This window comes from Pelobates fuscus, chromosome 1 (assembly GCF_036172605.1).
Source record: "Pelobates fuscus isolate aPelFus1 chromosome 1, aPelFus1.pri, whole genome shotgun sequence".
NCBI classification, from domain to species: domain Eukaryota; kingdom Metazoa; phylum Chordata; class Amphibia; order Anura; family Pelobatidae; genus Pelobates; species Pelobates fuscus.
The window spans coordinates 450,505,706-450,526,135 of NC_086317.1; the positions used below are offsets into that span (position 1 = coordinate 450,505,706).

Sequence of the window (20,430 nt, forward strand, 5' to 3'; positions counted from 1 at the left end):
TAAGTGAGCATTCTCTTGAATTACAACATGGTTTTCTTATTACAACATGAATCTGAATGACAAAGCCACTTCAGTATAGCCAGTGTTAGGAGTTGCTCCAGTGCTATTACATTTTTACTGCTTAATTTTAATGCTAACACTTCTCATTTCATTGCAATATCACCTTGGCATTGGAAGAGCTTCTGTTGATTTGTAGCTAAATGTATTTTGCTTGCTAATGAGTGATCCAGAGGTACCGAGCTCTGTTGCATGTTAAAATGTTCCATATAAAATGAAAATAAATGGATTTAAAGAATAAAAAGAGAAATGCAATTTTTGAAAAAATGTTGCAATCAGTATAAATAAATAAAAGATGCATGGAAATTAAACCTTGTGCAGATTGATTTACTTAGTCATCACCAACCTTGCTAGGCCTCTATTGGATAACTCTCCAAGTGAGCATTGTTATGTCTACCTGGCTGCATACCACTATTAACAACAGCACTGTGTTTACTGACTAAACAAAAACTATTTCTATCTGAGTATGTCTGTGTACAAAATGTGCAAATTGTTGGGAACTCAAGGTTCATTGAACGGTCTTTTAATATTTTAGATCAATACAGCAATGTTGAAAAAAACCTATCTCAGTTGGCTCTGAATATCCTCCTGGGACCCGTAAAAAAATTTGTCTTCCAATTTGCCATGCACTTTTGATGAAAAGGAAGAGGAATTTCCAAGCATCCCAGTCTATCACATAACATATCACTGCAAAGTCAAGGATGCCCTATTTACAATACAACAGGGTTAGATAGAGTAGCTCAAAAGAATAAAAGGAGATGCATGAGAACGAAATGTCCAGTACAGAGGACACAAGTTAATGGACTGGGTCTCGGGAGGATACATTGGACTAAAATTTGAAATTCATGTTGTATATCTTCTGTATAATTCCTAACGATATATAAGCCTAATATTTAAAATTCTTGTATATCCTTTGAATTCCCAATAATTCACAATAGAGTGAATAATACTGACAGTTACCTTTTTTCCCCCAAATTACCGTAAGTGATAGACAAACACCACATATCAACGAGAGCTGATAACTATATATTTAGCTTTTAGTTTGGGGTTACTCACTGAAGCCAGAATTATAGTTAACTTATGCATCTTGTACTAGTCTCCAGAGCTAATAAAACATATACAAATTTACCGTTTTAAAGTAAAGGTTGGCTTTTTTCTACATTATATGAGTAAATTAGCAGAAAAGTAATAGATATGATCAGGAGAAAAAAGTTTCAGTGAGAATGCATTTTCTAGTCATTTTATCCTTTATCGCCTGTATACTCAATCATGAGTATTGCACAAGAAGCCTCATGCCTTTTTTGTTTGCTTTCTTTACATTTGATATCACTTTATCTTTTCTGTCTCACACTATTAACAAATAGCATGTGTTTTTAATTGTGTTTTATGTATACGAAGAAGAATGTAGACCCCCAGGCGTCTACTGTAAAGAAAAAGAAAATTGTAGAAGAATGTCGACCTGGGGCTGTTTGCAATTTAGACACAAAGACGTTTAATCCAAAACCTGTAAACAAAAGTCACGAATGGATGTGTTCGAATTGAGAAATAAGCACTGACATGCGAGATGCTATCTCAAAAATTAGCTTAGAACTAGAAAAGGCAGTGGTTAACACTGGAACAGAGTCCAGACAGACTTTGGCAACATTGCAAGATGCTTCTATTCTGGATTTTTATTCAGAGTCTCTTGCTGAAAGTGGATTTTGTGGACCTTTTGCCATTAACGGAAGGTAAACAGGGTGTTCCAGAGTTGGTGCCATCAATAATATCAGAATCATCTGATGTTTCAACAGAGATACAAAATGAAGTCTTGATAAAAGCCCAGGTAAATTTATCTCAGCGGATAAAGGTCTGATGCTTCTTCACACATTGGGGAGAATTATTAAAGTGTTGTGTTCTAAAAAGTGTTCTAATGCACTACACGGGGCAATTACTATGGAAACCAGTAAACCAACAGGCAAATTCCATTAGTGACACCTCTGCTTTTACATTTTTGTACCACATTTCAGAACAGAACACTTTAATAAATCTGCCCCAATGTCTCACCTTCGATGTTACACGGGTTTAATAATTAGGAGTATTTGACATATCTCGGTGGTTGTTTTTTTTAAACTGGATAACTAGCACATTGTATGTCTGGGTAAAAGAGAAACCAAAAAAAAAAAAAAAAACTGCTAAAAATGTAGCTTTATTTCTCTACTTATAAATATATAAAGAATATTTTGAATGTGTGTACATATTTAAACAAAAAGGTGTTTTTACATTTTTTAGCTTCAATATGCAAACCCAGGCAAATATTTTCATTATTATATCTTATTTATAAAGCACACACACATTCTGCAGAGTTGACTATATTGTAGAGCAAAAAACGCATATTGTGTTTTATATTTTATTCTGTGCACAAACGATTCTTCATGCACCTGTACTGTCCATATTCACGTCACTAGCATAGCACAAAGAAAAAAGTGGAAATTGTCTTTTCACAAAGCCATTTCTTACCTGCAGATTAACTCGCTTCTAATAATCTTAATTTAATTGAAATATAACACATGGGTCATGCTTTAATGTTTCTAGACTTCAAAGAGTTATTCATTCAGGAATAAATTACTTTTGGGAGTTTTTCCTGCCTGACGTCATCAAGAAATGGAAAAATAATCTAGTAACATCCTATTTTAATTTAACATGATGCTAAAAAAAAAATCCAACATAATTATTTTACACCAGAATGGCTGGTTACATAAAAAGTTATGTCCTAACCTTTTCTAGAAATCAATATTGTAAAATTGAAAAATTCCAAATATATAGACAACAAATCATATAAATGAAAACACTTAAAATAAGAGGCCACTCAGCATTTATAATACACTGTTTATTTATATCTCACACAGGACATTAGCATTGATAAAGGACTATTGCCCGAAACGTTTGTTTTACTTTGTCCTTCTGAAATTAAAGGTGTAGCACCAGGGGGTGCACTGCAAATTCAAGTTGCGCAAAACTTCTATCTTTTTTTCCTGTTTGGCTAACATACGTTTTTAAAGTATATATATATTTTTTATTTATTTATTTATTTATTTATTTTCTTGGTTAGAAAACAATTATATTTACATATATAAAGGTTGTATGCTTGTTCATCCGTCACATAGGGATAGTTAATGGGGCCAAGCAAGTCCAGGGTTCTGGGGCGCCTGCCTTATCCCTAGGCACTGGCCTTGGGTCATTTTTTAGGTAATCCTGCTCTGGATTATTTATATAAAAGAGAAGTGCAGTTGTTTGGTTTATAAGCCCTTTGTTAAATTAGTGGCCTTCTGGGCATTATGGGTAATGTAGTTTTGCTGTAACATACTCCAGATATTGTGGACCACATGGCACAGATCGCCACTCTCAGCTCTATTTATCTGCTTCTTTATCTGTGATTTTCACAGTGAGAAGATGCCAGCCTCCATAGGAAAGCATTGAGAATGCTTTTCTATGGACTGACTGAATGCGTGCGCGGCTCTTGCTGCACATGCGCATTCAGCCGATGACGGCGAAAAGGAGGAGGAGAGTTCCCTGCACCGAGGGAGCCCGGCGGGGGAAAACAGGTAAGATTTAACCCCTTCCACCCCCTAGAGCCCGGCGGGAGTGGGACCCTGAGTTTGTTTTCCTGGCACTATAGTGGTCCAAGTTATTACCACCATTTGTATTTGGCTAGTGTTTTTATTGACCGTATGGAGACCCTAAATTAAGGAATATACACACCGTTTATATCCTCTTTATGGAAGAACATTTGTAAAAATGTTATTCATTTTGTGATTCTGATAATGAAAAACAAACACAATTGTTCCAATTCTAGGTAATTCAACTATAGGGTATGCAGTATACTATCATGTCATAGTATGCAATCTAATAACAGAACTTTCCTCTATGTTTCCATGTTCAAGTTATTCTGAAGTATAAAAAAAAATCCAATTTTATGTTTGGTATATGGAATAATACATAGCTTAAATCATTAAACATGCATAAGTTATATTTAGACATAAAACATTATAGATCTGATATACATAAATGGACTAAGCATGGGAAATGCTAAATAATAAATATTTACCATTTCTTCATTTGGATAAAATTAGATATATTTCCCTGAATAGTTTCTGGGGCTTGGCATTATTTCCTCACAGGATATCTAGGGTTCTTTTTTACTAAGCTAATGATCTATAAACCAGTAAAAATAAACCTCCAATGACCCAGGTGTTGCTTAATATCCCCCTGGGGACAGAACTGAGAAACAGATAAGTCCTAATAATTAGTGTGATTGGATTTTAGATCAATGCCGTGCAGTAAGTTCATGATGACAACATTCCAGTAGCTCTTCGGACCTGAATCCTAAAACCTGGCGATAAAGCTTTTGGATGCATAGAAAGTAGTGCAAACATATATTTTAAAGAAAAAACACATTGCTAACACAATACTAAGAACACAGTAGTTTCTAAAATAAACTGCTGTTGGCATATAGGTCGCTGTAGATAAAAGGACAACGTAAACAAGGTGAAAAGAAAGATTGTGTGCATAACATGAGGCCCCCATGTGGTTAAAATGTACAATGTACATATTAGATAACATCCCACATGCATTTGCTTTTATTATAAACAATTTAAAGGAATATGATAATTTTACAAATGCAAACTATCCAAATAATTCTCCAATGACCAGTTCATTATCAGGGTCATAAAAAGGACAAATTATCAACGAAGGAATCTAAGGGAAGTAAATATAACCTACAGCAGAAAACAAAAGAGTTATTTGCCTTACAACCAACTTGAAAAAGTATGAAGGGGATATTTACCTTCTATTGATTTAGTAACATGACTTGATTTAATAAGCTTTCAAATTTGATAATTTTTCCAAAAACATTTCCATAGATTTTAATGTTGACTTCTGCAGATAAATCATTTAGAAGCTTTTTTTTTAAAAAAAACAGTACTGAATAATTTGGGAAGCTTATTAAATTGAGGCCATTTTACTGTACGTTGTAAAAAAAAAAAAAGACCAAGATCTGTGAAAGACTTAAAATGTCTGACTTTGTTCGAAACCATATCACTGCCTTGAGCTACAATGACTAATAATGGTATAACTTTTAGGCTGGGAATGGAAATAACTGGTTGATGTATGTCGTCTGCCTATATTTTTATGCAAGATACATTATTACCAACAAACTACAAAGAGAGTATTTGGTTTTCCTTTAACAGGAATACTTTAACCACTTTTATGGTGAAGCTCGCAGCTTTAAACGAATGGGAAATCCAATGGAAGGAAAAATAAGGGCCATGCAGGAATTCTTCGGTCTAAATGTTACAGGCAAAATAGACAATGAGACCATAAAAGTTATCCAACAACCAAGATGTGGTGTTCCAGATGTACAAAGATTTAGTCTCTTTGCATCAAAGCCAAAGTGGCAGAAAAATACTATAACTTACAGGTAACAAATGTACAGTTAACATAAGTATTTAAAATGAATAACGTAATTTAAAAATTACAATATTGTCAAAATGTATCTACTTTTAATCAAACAAAATCAAATTTTTAATCATTTTAAAATCATTTAAATTTACTATTTGAGAACATTTGTCTGTAGCATTTTAAGCAGACATACCATGGTACATTCAAATCTTAATCAAAAGGGTCCGAGGAGTCTGTTCAAAAAGATGTATTTTTGTAAACTTTTTTGTTTAATATAGATTTGATTTAACATATTTATTTTGTAACAGTAAACGAGAGAGGGTATTTTGATTGCTTTTCCATTTGTGTTTAGTTTATGCGTCTTACATAAAAAAAAAACTATTTCAAAAATAACCTTGGACTTTTCTGTAATTTTGAATTTTTTTTAGAATTCTGAACCTGTTTGAGTAGTACGCATGACAGTGCAAACTGCAAATGCAAAATTTGAATGTTTAAAATAAAAATATTAGATGACAGATCCTCATCCTCGTCCTAACTAATTGTTCATTTTTTGCATTGCATTTTTAATAACGCATTACTATTCCATTCCAGAATTATAAATTATACTCCCGATATAACTCAAGCTGAAGTGAGCTATGCCATATCCCGTGCTCTTAAGCTGTGGAGTGATGTCACACCCTTGAACTTTCTACAGATCTACTCCGGGGATGCAGATATTATGATTTCATTTGGTTCTAAAGGTACGTGGAGGAGCCATCACTACATATTTGATGCAATGAGCCAAAGTTTGATACTAAATAATGTTTGTTTTGCTTGCAGTTCATGGTGATTTTTTTGCATTCGATGGACCATATGGTGTGTTAGCACATGCCTTTGCACCAAGTGAAGGTATTGGGGGAGATGCACATTTTGATGAGGATGAAACGTGGACACTGGGACCTAAAGGTAAGAGTGACTTTGTATAAGTTGACGTGTAACCTTTTGTCTTATCTCAAAAAGACCCGATCTACAGGAGGACATATGAAATTAGCAGGTAAATATTATCACAGGTATTTGGTTATTGTTTTTGTATGTTGAGCTCAATGATATATAACATATAGCCATTAGTGGCTACTTAAACATATATTGAAAACCAGTATCTCTTCTTCGGAGGACACCATGTTTTCTAAATACCCTGCAGTTATATATTACTTTATATATCAGAATATTTTTTTTCCATTTTTCTTGTAGGTGCCAATATATTCCTTGTTGCTGCCCACGAATTTGGACATTCACTGGGACTTGAACATTCAAAAGATGCAACAGCCTTAATGTATCCAACAACCAGTCTTGATAGACCTATAGATCCCACAACGTTTAGACTATCTGCGGACGATATTGCAGGAATCCAGGCTCTCTATGGTATGGAATACAAGTACAATAATGTATCTAAACATGTTATAGAAGGCATTTTAAATACTTTACCTTTTGACTTTTAAACTATGGCCGTCAGATTTCCCTAAAGAAGGATTTACCTTTTATTCACGTTTCTCACATTTATCATATAACGCATAAAAATATGTGTTAAAATACACTATATGGCCAAACGTATATGAACACTTGATCATCACACCTGTATGGGCTCTTTGTGCATCCTATTCCAAAACCATGGGTATTAATATTGAGTTGACCTCTCCCGTTGTTGCTATAACAGTACTATGTTTAAAGTGAATGAGTGAAAGCCATTTTACAAATTAAAGGATTGGCCAACCATGTCTTTCTAATCTTCTTAAATCAAGGAGCAAGAGATCCCAATGTGTCAAAACCTAAGCCAAACCCAACAAAACCACCACTGAAGCCTCAACCAAAACCAACTCTCCCTCCTAAAAAACCAACAAAGGCCCCTCTGAACCCAGTGGTGCCAAGAAAATGTGACCGAACTTTGGAATTTGATGCTGTTACCAGCATGAGAGGAGATTTACTTTTCTTCAAAGATGGGTAATGTCAATCAAGCTCGTAAAAAAATAACATTCATATATGTCTACACAATGCACACATTCATACAAACATACGTAGACAAATCAGTCATATACACACTTCTCTGTACATACACACTTGAAATCTCACTTTAGTGAGTAACACTGTATGTTTCTGATCTCCCAACTGGTTCCTCTCCTGCAATTATCATTACAAAAAAAAAAACAACACACTAAATCTTCAGTAAATACTATTCTACCAATCTACTTCCCTAATACTTCCCTTAACTCCCTCTAGCATGTAAGCTCATTGAGCAGGGCCCTCAACCACTCTGTTCCTGTGCGTACAACTCATCTGTTTACAAATACATGTTTGTTAGTCCACCCACTGTAAAGCGCTGTGGAATTTGTTGGTGCTATCTAAAAATAATAAAAATTTCAACTAATCAGCATTAAGCTCACACACAGACACATCACACAGGGACATTTTGATTTGGTGGCGTTGGGGAATATGTACAAATACTGGTGCTATTTCTAACACTTAAATGATCCATTTAGTTATTCATATTTTTTGTGTTTGTATATTCATGTATTGAGATTTTTAAATAGTTTTAGATATTTATGTACAGTGCAGTACAAAACACCAAATACAGGAGGGTGGATATTTATGTTGTAATTAAGTAATCTACACAATGATGCACATTTATTTTTCTTGTTCACTTGCAACAAACTTCTCAAACAACAGTAATATGTTAATTTATTTATTTTGAAACTGCTGGCACAAAAGTAATATTAACTCAGAGCCGGGCATCTCCTGCGCTCCCATAGCCTGCCCCTTCTGGAGCTATGTTGACATTGCCGTAATTATACTTCCCCATTATCAAGTGTGAAGAAGGTCAACATTGAGTAGAAATTATAGGCTGGGACCACTGAAGGCTAATTAGCCTCTCGCCTATATCCTTTTTCTAGGTAGAGTCGTTTTTGTAAAACCTTAAATAAGTTTTCTATATATTTATTTATTTGTTTCTTTAATTTTTTTTTTTTTTACCACTGATGTATAATGTCATTGCAACCCATCTTGCTGCTTTTTCCTCTGCACATTTTAATCATGGATTTTGTGTGTTATTTTAAAGCATTTAACTAGAATTATCCCATTAAGCACCATCCTTTTTAAGAAAAAAAAAAAAGCTACAATTCTTGTGAATTAAAATTGTTTGTATTATTACTAAGGATTATTTGGAGAAAGAGTTCTCGTTTGCGCGATGTTGAAGCTATCGCCATCAATTCTGTTTGGCCAAACTTGGACAGAGTCGACGCAGCTTATGAAGTTCCAGAGAGAGACATTGTTTACTTATTCAAAGGTATATGACGTTACAAATTCCATAACATAATCAAACTGGACAATTATAAATATGATATAAATAAAACTACAATAAAATACATTTTGAAACAAATAGGAATGGTCAAGCCTATTCCAGTGGGCTCTTCTGTGAGCAAAAATGTGTGATTGGAAACTTTTCTGATTGCATGGTCCTCCTATGTACCAAATTAAACAATAGTACATTATTTTTGGAGAGCGCTCCACAATTCTTTTTCTATTTGGAATTTATGACTCGGGTGACGATACCTTAGGTCTATACTGCATTCCACTTTAGTAAGTGCTCATCATTCTTTGTTGTATGTGGATATTTTAGTGGGCTAAAGGTATGTGTGGATCAGACAATCATGGCAAAAATGATAAGCAATGTATAAAAATGTTTTATACATTGGCTACTTTTTAAGAGGAAAATATCAGTGAGAACATCCCTAAATACATACCGGAGATAGAAGCAAAGGTTTTAATTTAGAGTAGTCTGGGGACCTCAAGCACTGGACTTTGGAGGGTTTACGAACACTATTATTATGTCAGAGAGAGTGGACACTATATGCTAGAGAAACTGGGTGTGCTCCCGGCGCAATAACTATATGATAGTTGAGTACCACTATGAACAGGGAGATGGACCACCCTCTTGCTCTCTGCTTTATCATTTGGGATTAGTATTTATAAAAGGTGGGGGGATTTTTGTGTACCAGCACAGAAGAGAGATATGTGCCACCAGCAGACAGATTTCCTTCAGTCCCAGCGAAACAACCACATGTAGAGAGAGCTTTGGCAGGTGTTGAACACCAGGCCTCACTGTGACTGAGAGACCGATTTGATGCTTAAAGGGACACTATAGGGTCAGGAACACAAACATGTTTTTCTGACCATATAGTGTTAAAAACACTATCTACCCCCCTGCTCCCTCTTTGCCCTCCCTAAATATAGTAACATCTTACCTTTATTCCAATCTGCTTCTGCTGGCTCTGTACTTGATCTGCCTGCTTGGCTGACATCATAAGAAGTCTTGATAAAAAGCCAATCACAATGCTTTCCGATAGAAAAGCATTGGATTGGCCGAGACTGTAAAAGAGGCAGATCAGGGGTAGAGTCAGCACAAGCCAAACACAGTGCTGGCCAATCAGCATCTCCTCATAGAGATGCATTGAATCAATGCATCTCTATAAGGAAAATTCAGTATTTTCATGCAGAGGGTAGAGACATTGAATGGCAGCACTGTCCCAGGAAGCACCTCTAGTAGCCATCTGAGGAGTGGCCAGTGGAGGTGTCCCTGGGGGCAATGTAAATACAGCATTTTCTCTGAAAAGACAGTGTTTACTGCAAAAAGCCTGAAGGCAATGATTATACTCAACAGAACAAATACAATAAGCTGTAGTACGTCTGGTAAATATAGTGTCCCTTTAATACCTAACTGTCTTAATTGACAAACCAGTAAGGAGTATAAACTTTGATGAGTTTTTTTATTAACAGTTTAAATGAAAAAGTAAAGGTCAGTGGAAACCCTAGCACAGAAAAAACAGGCAAGCCTCAACCCGGAATGTAAATGCAAAAATTACCTTTACTGATTAATATATAGGCAGAGGAGTCAACAAGGAGAGCACAGAGTGTGGAAATGGAGACTGACACATTTTGTGTTATATGTTGACACTTTGTCAGAGCTGACTTGGGGTTCGTCATCTGACCTTTACTTTTGTTTTGGAAGGATGAGACCTTTCGCTAGCTCTGAATGACCAGCAGTTATCTGGTTAAAGTAGGGCAGGCTAATGCACAAATTGTTCCATATTTCAGTTTCTTACAGAATAACATGCACATCATAGTAAAAGATCCTATAATTAGGATCTGTTCTACGATCCAAGAACTTCGACTCTTCAAAATGACTCCGGTGCTATATTAAAAAATGAACTTATGATGAATGATTGCTTACAAAAAAATAATAATAGCAAAAATGCAAGAAAGGATACCTAAACCCAATCCTCTTTATTACATTTGAACATTTTAGAAACTTTGATGGAACGTTAAATTGTTTATTTTTCATACAGGTAGACAACATTGGGCCGTCAGTGGTGGCAGGATGCTTTGGGGGTACCCTCGTGATATCTCAGAATTTGGATTCCCAAGCTCTGTTACAAAAATAGATGCTGCAATGTACATTAATGATGAGAAGAAAGCCATTTTCTTTGTAGGGGATAAGTATTGGAGGTTAGTTGTGTCTCTATGTGAAATCCCTTCAATTATCTTGAGATATGATTGTGTGATGTTGCATGCACACAGGTCCCAGTGTGAATGCGCTTGTCGTGATCTGTCGGTTTGTCAGAATCACTTCTCTCATTAAGAGAGTCTACTGATATTAAATTAATTCCTTATTCATCAAATCAGTGTAAACATTTAAGTGCCAGTTAACTGTATCTGCAAGCATTAACGCATATTTCTCATTTAGTTATGATCGTTCAAAATTCAGAATGGATCCCAAGTCGCCCAAAAAGATAAAAGACAAATTTCCTGGAATTAATAAAAAAGTGGGATCTGCTTTCAAAAATTATGGTAAGTTTTGCAAAAGTGTCATTTAGATCGAGGTTTTGAAAAAATATATCACCCTACTTGTGTGTTTTCAATATATTTTGCTATATGGTTGCATTATGAGAGTTGGGTGTGTGTTTTAGGTCTGAATGGACCTATTATCATTTAGACTATATCCTGCACATTTTAGAGTGGCCTTTTACTGTGGCCAGCCCAAGGCACACCTATGCAATAATCATGCTGTCTAATCAGCATCTTGATATGCCACACCTGTGAGGTGGATGGATTATCTCGGCAAAGGAGAAGTGCTCACTAACACAGATTGAGACAGATTTGTGAACAATATTTGAGAGGAATAGGCCTTTTGTGTACGTAGAAAAAGTCTTAGATCTTTGAGTTCATCTCATGAAAAATAGGGGCAAAAACAAAAGTGTTGCGGTTATAATTTTTTTCAGTGTAATAAGCCTCATTTGGTGTACCTTGAATCAGACTTGGATTTTTTTAAAAATCTATATGTATTTTAAAATGCTGTATTTAGTAATCCTAAACTAAATGGAATTCCGTTTACAAACAAATACTTCTATTTAAAGTATTTATTTTGTAACCTGTTGTTTCCGTTACAGAAAGGTATACATATTCTTTGAAGGAACGCTCCAATGGGAATAATGCATATATATTTTTAACTGAGATTTGCAATTCTTTTAGATTATATTCATAGCTCCCCTTTTTGCAAAACAAAAAAAGGGGAGCAAAAGATCAATTTACCTGTAATTCGGCACTCAGATTATTCATTGCAGCCTAATTCTCCAAATTAAGCCTATTTATCTCACGACAACAGCATCAATCCTGATAATTTCTGTCTTGTGTAATGCTACTCATAGTTATAAATTGTAGGCGTACAGAGCATGCACATCCAACAAAACAATGCATTATCTATGAGACACATTCACTTCCGCTTTGAATTATAGTTCAAAACAAGTGAGGCTGCACACCCACCGGCCTTCTCATTGAGAGCCAAGATGAGTGACAGCCAAGAGAAGATACTTCTAAAAATTCCAATTTCCCTCAAAATCGTTTATAAAACAAGCCTATAGAGACTTACAGCTAACCCATAATGGACTTAAGTTTTATGAGCAGCATGGAAAACTAACACACATGGTCAATACTCGTGGATCTTATTTTGCTGATGGTGTGATAAATGACTTTTCATTGTATTCCGTAGATTACCTTTACTTCGCCAATGGACCTAATCAGCTGGAATATAATAACAGAAGACAACGGGTGCTTCGAACTTTTCCTAATTACTCATGGCTAAACTGCTCTTAAAGAAATTTGCATATTTTTTTTTATTATTTGTTTCCTGTTATTAAACATTAAATGTGCAATCTATCATCATATAACTCATTAAGTGTATAAACATATATTAAAATGTAAAATATATCCTGAACTAATTGATCAACAGTGACTTTATGCTATAAAAAGAGGTGAACACATGTATATACACACCATACATTATTCATGGATCATGGTTATTTGTGTTTACACGGCTATGCTAATAGGTGAATTCAAAATTCTAGGTGAATTCAAAATTCATTTCAAATTTAATGTCAAAATAGCTGGATTGTAAAAATTTGTAAAAAGTCAGCTATACTTTTAGTTCGGCTACTCTTAATTTTGAATTCTCCCTTTAGTAAGTAACCCTTAAAGAAATAAAATTTTCATGTGGCTATAGGTGTCCCGTAGCTAGTGAGGGAGCCAGATTTGACCTATTTTCCAAATATAAATTTCTCCAGATTTTTCGAGGGATCCGGGTTGATATTACATATCCCCAAATCCACGCAATTCATCTACGCTACATCCCTAATACCATATCATTGATAACATCTGCAGTTGAGCCTATATGGTCAAGCTGATCCTGCTGGTATACAGGGAGTGCAGAATTATTAGGCAAATGAGTATTTTGACCACATCATCCTCTTTATGCATGTTGTCTTACTCCAAGCTGTATAGGCTCGAAAGCCTACTACCAATTAAGCATATTAGGTGATGTGCATCTCTGTAATGAGAAGGGGTGTGGTCTAATGACATCAACACCCTATATCAGGTGTGCATAATTATTAGGCAACTTCCTTTCCTTTGGCAAAATGGGTCAAAAGAAGGACTTGACAGGCTCAGAAAAGTCAAAAATAGTGAGATATCTTGCAGAGGGATGCAGCACTCTTAAAATTGCAAAGCTTCTGAAGCGTGATCATCGAACAATCAAGCGTTTCATTCAAAATAGTCAACAGGGTCGCAAGAAGCGTGTGGAGAAACCAAGGTGCAAAATAACTGTCCATGAACTGAGAAAAGTCAAGTGTGCAGCTGCCAAGATGCCACTTGCCACCAGTTTGGCCATATTTCAGAGCTGCAACATCACTGGAGTGCCCAAAAGCACAAGGTGTGCAATACTCAGAGACATGGCCAAGGTAAGAAAGGCTGAAAGACGACCACCACTGAACAAGACACACAAGCTGAAACGTCAAGACTGGGCCAAGAAATATCTCAAGACTGATTTTTCTAAGGTTTTATGGACTGATGAAATAAGAGTGAGTCTTGATGGGCCAGATGGATGAATTGGTAAAGGGCAGAGAGCTCCAGTCCGACTCAGACGCCAGCAAGGTGGAGGTGGAGTACTGGTTTGGGCTGGTATCATCAAAGATGAGCTTGTGGGGCCTTTTCGGGTTGAGGATGGAGTCAAGCTCAACTCCCAGTCCTACTGCCAGTTTCTGGAAGACACCTTCTTCAAGCAGTGGTACAGGAAGAAGTCTGCATCCTTCAAGAAAAACATGATTTTCATGCAGGACAATGCTCCATCACACGCGTCCAAGTACTCCACAGCGTGGCTGGCAAGAAAGGGTATAAAAGAAGAAAATCTAATGACATGGCCTCCTTGTTCACCTGATCTGAACCCCATTGAGAACCTGTGGTCCATCATCAAATGTGAGATTTACAAGGAGGGAAAACAGTACACCTCTCTGAACAGTGTCTGGGAGGCTGTGGTTGCTGCTGCACGCAATGTTGATGGTGAACAGATCAAAACACTGACAGAATCCATGGATGGCAGGCTTTTGAGTGTCCTTGCAAAGAAAGGTGGCTATATTGGTCACTGATTTGTTTTTGTTATGTTTTTGAATGTCAGAAATGTATATTTGTGAATGTTGAGATGTTATATTGGTTTCACTGGTAAAAATAAAAAATTGAAATGGGTATATATTTGTTTTTTGTTAAGTTGCCTAATAATTATGCACAGTAATAGTCACCTGCACACACAGATATCCCCCTAAAATAGCTAAAACTAAAAACAAACTAAAAACTACTTCCAAAAATATTCAGCTTTGATATTAATGAGTTTTTTGGGTTCCTTGAGAACATGGTTGTTGTTCAATAATAAAATTAATCCTCAAAAATACAACTCGCCTAATAATTCTGCACTGCCTGTAGAAGATTTACAAAAAAAAAATCACAAAGCACACTGTAGATATATTTGTATAATGTTCCCTTTTTGGCTAATAAAAGTCTGACAGGTAAATGTTTTTTTTTTAAAAAGCCCTGGAGTATTCCCAGTGATTTAGAATGTTGGCCAGGTCTCGGCATTAATACACAAATCCCTAAGCTTTAAAATTCCGGATTGGCTTTTCATTAACTAGAATCTGTTTGGTAACATTTGTATTGTAAACAGAAGGAAGATGCACGAAAGGCTGTAAAAGAGAAAGATATACACGTAAAAAAAAATTAAAATGACGTGATTGTTTCAAGACCAACAAGCGTTTGATACATGTGTAAGGAAGTGCTTTCCGTGAAAAGAAAATGTAAATGAAGACACATTCCAAAGGGAAGCAAACACCATGGAATCGAATGCAATATTAACAGTGGTTGGTCCACATTTGCAACTTTGGACCATACTTACTATTTATATAAAAATCTCTAAGTGTTGATTCAGTGTCGGAACTAACGTAGAGCGGGCTCTAGTGCAAGATTTTTTGTGGGCGACCCTATCACAAGGATGGCCCAAAGGTAGATCCCCATCTGTCGTACCACTCCTACAATACTTTGCCAGCTGGGGTTCTACCATTTTCCCATGCTTGCAGGGTTGCATTCAGCATTCAGTAGTGTTTGTGTGTTAAAATTAGTGATGTACCGAACTGTTCGCCGGCGAATAGTTCCCGGCGAACTTAGCGTGTTCGCGTTCGCCACGGCGGGCGAACATATGCGATGTTGGCTGTGGCTGCTCACTGTTAAAAAAAAAAAAAAAAGGGGTGGGGGACCTAAAAATCACAATAAGAGGGGGACCTATTGTCCCCCCCCGGCCCCCACCCCTGAGCGGCGGGTGGGGGCCCTAAAATGAACAATAAGGGGGGGACCTATTGTCCCCCCCCGGCCCCCACCCCTGAGCGGCGGGTGGGGGCCCTAAATACAAAGGGGGGGTGCCCTTGTTAACCCTTCCCCCCCCCCGCAAAAAAATGATCTACCTACCTACCCCCCTCACCCTAAAAATAATGAGGGGGGGACCTTTAACTAAAACCCTGTAAAAAAAAAAAATAGATAAAAACAACTTACCATTTGATGTTTTCTTTCTTCTACAATCTTCTTTTTTCAGCCCCAAAAAAGGCCAAATACAAAAACCATAATAACCGACGCAATTAAAAAAAAAAAAAAATAACAAAAACCGACCGCACAAAAAAATAATCCATCTTCACCCATGGAGGGCTCCGCGCAGACTAAGCTCTGCAGGGCGGGGCAAGGCTTATAAAGCCTTGCCACGCCCTGCAATTAGGCTAAGAACACTCTGATTGGCTGGTTTAAGCCAATCAGAGTGCTCTTTGTCATTTTACACAGCGTGGGAAAACTCCAAAGAACTTTCCCACGCGTGTAAAATGACACAGAGCACTGTGATTGGATGGATTTCAAGCCATCCAATCACAGTGCTCTGTGTCATTTTACACAGCGTGGGAAAGATCAATTTTCCCACGCTGTGTAAAATGACACAGAGCACTGTGATTGGATGGATTTCAAGCCATCCAATAACAGTGCTCTGTGTCATTTTACACGCGTGGGAAAGTTCTTTGGAATTTTTCCACACTGTGTAAAATGACAAAGAGCACTCTGATTGGCTTAAACCAGCCAATCAGAGTGTTCTTAGCATAATTGCAGGACGTGTCAAGGCTTTATAAGCCTTCCCCCGCCCTGCAGAGCTCAGTCTGCGCGGAGCCCTCCATGGGTGAAGATGGATTATTTTTTTGTGCGGTCTTTTTTTTTTTTTTTTTTTTTTTTTAATTGCGTCGGTTATTATGGTTTTTTTTTTGCCCTTTTTTGGGGCTGAAAAAAGAAGATTGTAGAAGAAAGAAAACATCAAATGGTAAGTTGTTTTTATCTATTTTTTTTTTACAGGGTTTTAGTTAAAGGTCTCCCCCCTCATTATTTTTAGGGTGAGGGGGGTAGGTAGGTAGATCATTTTTTTTTGGGGGGGGGAAGGGTTAACAAGGGCACCCCCCCTCCCTTGTATTTAGGGCCCCCACCCACCGCTCAGGGGTGGGGGCCGGGGGGGGGGACAATAGGTCCCCCCCTTATTGTTAATTTTAGGGCCCCCACCCACCGCTCAGGGGTGGGGGCCGGGGGGGACAATAGGTCCCCCCCTTATTGTTAATTTTAGGGCCCCCACCCACCGCTCAGGGGTGGGGGCCGGGGGGGACAATAGGTCCCCCCCCTTATTGTTAATTTTAGGGCCCCCACCCACCGCTCAGGGGTGGGGGCCGGGGGGGGGGACAATAGGTCCCCCTTATTGTTAATTTTAGGGCCCCCACCCACCGCTCAGGGGTGGGGGCCAGGGGGGGCAATAGGTCCCCCCCTTATTGTTAATTTTAGGGCCCCCACCCACCGCTCAGGGGTGGGGGCCGGGGGGGGACAATAGGTCCCCCCTTATTGTTAATTTTAGGGCCCCCACCCACCGCTCAGGGGTGGGGGCCGGGGGGGACAATAGGTTCCCCCTTATTGTTATTTTTAGGGCCCCCACCCACCGCTCAGGGGTGGGGGCCGGGGGGGACAACATGTCCCCCCCCTTATTGTTAATTTTAGGGCCCCCACCCACCGCTCAGGGGTGGGGGCCGAGGGGGGACAATAGGTCCCCCCTTATTGTTATTTTTAGGGCCCCCACCCACCGCTCAGGGGTGGGGGCCGGGGGGGACAATATGTCCCCCCTTATTGTTATTTTTAGGGCCCCCACCCACCGCTCAGGGGTGGGGGCCGGGGGGGACAATAGGTCCCCCCCTTATTGTTAATTTTAGGGCCCCCACCCACCGCTCAGGGGTGGGGGCCGGGGGGGGGGCAGTAGCCCCCCCATTATCATTATGGCCCCCACCCGCCGCCCAGGGGTGGGGGCCGGAGAGGGGGAGGACAGTAGGTCCCCCCCTCATTATCTTTATGGCCCCCACCCGCCGCCTAGGGGTGGGGGCCGGGGGGGGAGACAGTAGCCCCTCCCTCATTATCATTATGGCCCCCACCCGCCGCACAGGGGTGGGGGCCGGGGGGCGGAGGACAGTAGGTCCCCCCCCCTCATTATCATTATGGCCCCCACCCAAACCCAGGGGTGGGGGCCGGGGGGGAAGGAGAGTAGGTCTCCTCCCCCCCCCCTTCAACCACTATTGTGGGTTTTAAAATTCGCCTGCCTGTTGAAGGCTATGGCGGTTTGCACGGTTCGCGAAAATGTTATGTTCGCGACATCACTAGTTAAAATGTAAGCATGTTTTTGCATGGAGTATGTTTGTGTGCATTTAGTGTTGCCATTTGAATGCAAGCGTGCATTTGTGTGTAGTGTGTTTTTTGTTTAATGTAGAGGTGTGTTTAGATATAATTTAGTTTTCTTAAAAAAAGGTGTGTTTGTAGGTAGTGCTGACGTTTCAATGCTGGGGTGTTTGTATGTAGTGTTGAATGCAGGGGTGTGTTTGCGTGAAGTGTTGACATTCGAATGCTGAAATGTATGCACATATACAAATACACTGCCATACACAGATACACACAATGACACACATGCAGAAACACAGACACACACACAATGAAACACATGCAGACACACAGATTTACACAATAAAAATGAAAATCCAGCGCACTCCCTTATGTACCAAACTGCAACTTTGGTGCTGACAGATTTTGTTAGTTTTTTAAAAACACCTAATCTAGGCAAAAAAATAATGGGAGTTTAGTTATATTATATGATCATACATTGCATAAACCTGCCACAACGTCAATGTACCCCATCTTTGGCAGGTCCTACTCTAACAGCCAAATGTCTGCTAAATGAGCAACTTACTTACACAGATATACACACATTGTCACATGCAGATATACAGACACACAAACTGACATACAAATATACACACACACACACACTGATACACAGATGCACATATTGACAGACATACAGATACACAGACACACACTGACTGAAAGACATACATGCTGGTCACAAATTACACTTTCATAGCTACTCTCCAGTGTCCTACATTTTGCTGGAGGTCCAGTAACTGGCTGAGGCTGTTGGGAGTTAGGGGCTGGCTCTCCTGCCCAGCCCCACTCTTCTCTGCCTTCTCCTCTTCTGTCCCACACGGCTTTTGTCTCTTTGAGAGGAAGAAATAGGCCCTCGCAGCACCCAACTGGGCCCCTGCTGACACATGCCTACCAGGTGGCCCTTAGTACATGGACCCCAGTGCAGCCGAACCAGCTGCCAGGCGGTAGTTCCGCCACTGTGTTCATTATTTGCTCTAAATGTTTATTATGTGCATAAACATGTGGAAAATAAATGATTATTAATATTAGCATTTACATAGTGGCTACATTACGCCTTTACAATTATTTAATGGGAATATTTGACAACTGGTAATTTACATACAGAATATAACAAGAGACAAGAGACAAGCTTACAATCTATGAATTGGATGAAGACAAACTTTCAATTTAGACACTAGAGGGCAGCATTATAACAAGAATATCCGATGCTAAGCTAAGAAATAATTGTTCTGTAAAATATAGAATGAGATGTTGCAATACCTAACAGCAGAGCACATCCTGCACATTAATTTTATAAATATCAGATTATTCAAATGAGACAGTAAAACCAAATACTTTGTACTCACATAGTAAATGATATGTGACAACTATCTAGTAAACAGCCACAACATTAAAACCACTGACAGGTGAAGTGAATAACATTGATTATACCATTACAATGCCACCTGTCAAGGGTTGATTATATATTAGGCAACAAGTGACCAGCCAGCCCTGGAATTTCAGGTGCTTGAAGCAGAAAAATGACCAGAGTACCCATGATGACCACTGTCCCCCGCTGAAAGCACCTTCATCTTTCTTTTAGATCAGGTGGATGGCCGGGTGCACGATCATTTACCTGGGGAACAGATGGCAGCAGGGTGCACAACGGGAAGAACGCATGCCGGCGGAGGTAGTGTTGTGCTCTGGGCAATGTTCTGCTGGGAAACATTGGATCCTGGCATTCATATGGATGTTATGTTGACACATACAACCTACTTAGAGGTTGTTGCAGACCACGTACACCCGTTCATGGCAATGGTGTTTCCTGATGACAGTGGCCTTGTTCAGCAGGATAATACACCCTACCACACTGCAAAAATTGTTCCGGAATTCTTTGAGGAATATGACAAAGAGTTCAAGGTGTTGCCTTAGCCTCCAAATTCCCCAGATCTCAATCTGATTGAACATCTGTTGGATGTGCTGGTGTAACAAATTCGATGCATGGAGGCCTCACCTCACAACTTGCACGACTTGAAGGATCTGTTGCTAATGTCTTGGTGCCAGGTGGTTTTGATGTTGTAACTGATCAGTGTACCTCCCCACATTTAAAATGGACAAAGAGGGGGCGGAGCCTGCAAGCCTGAAGAGCGGACGCCATTTCCATGAGCTCCCACACACCAGATCGAGTCTACCCAAATATCCATCCAACCATAACCCATCCGAACCCATCACTAATATAACTGGGTCCCCAGAGTCAAACCGCATCGTTGGATGCCTTTTTTTCTA

The 20,430-nt window shown here is 38.8% G+C and overlaps 1 protein-coding gene across 1 annotated transcript; it reads left to right on the forward strand.

Moving 5' to 3' along the window:
- Positions 1–1,573: 1,573 nt before the first annotated feature.
- LOC134571791 (stromelysin-1-like) lies at positions 1,574–12,793 on the forward strand. The gene is made up of 10 exons (XM_063430383.1): positions 1,574–1,879; positions 5,283–5,512; positions 6,085–6,233; positions 6,313–6,438; positions 6,724–6,894; positions 7,272–7,470; positions 8,679–8,809; positions 10,869–11,028; positions 11,267–11,370; positions 12,569–12,793. The coding sequence occupies exons 1-10, from the start codon at positions 1,709–1,711 to the stop codon at positions 12,670–12,672; spliced, it is 1,545 nt and encodes a 514-aa protein (XP_063286453.1). The 5' UTR covers positions 1,574–1,708; the 3' UTR covers positions 12,673–12,793.
- The last annotated feature ends 7,637 nt before the right edge of the window (positions 12,794–20,430 follow it).

What these genes read in the sequence shown, in the direction of transcription:
- LOC134571791 (XM_063430383.1), top strand. Translation starts at nt 1,709, where the DNA reads ATGCTTCTATTCTGGATTTTTATTCAGAGTCTCTTGCTGAAAGTGGAT. An exon ending in AGGAATCCAGGCTCTCTATG is followed by an intron (nt 6,895 to 7,271) that starts GTATGGAATACA and finishes TCTTAAATCAAG; the next exon opens with GAGCAAGAGATCCCAATGTG. An exon ending in CATTGTTTACTTATTCAAAG is followed by an intron (nt 8,810 to 10,868) that starts GTATATGACGTT and finishes TTTTTCATACAG; the next exon opens with GTAGACAACATTGGGCCGTC.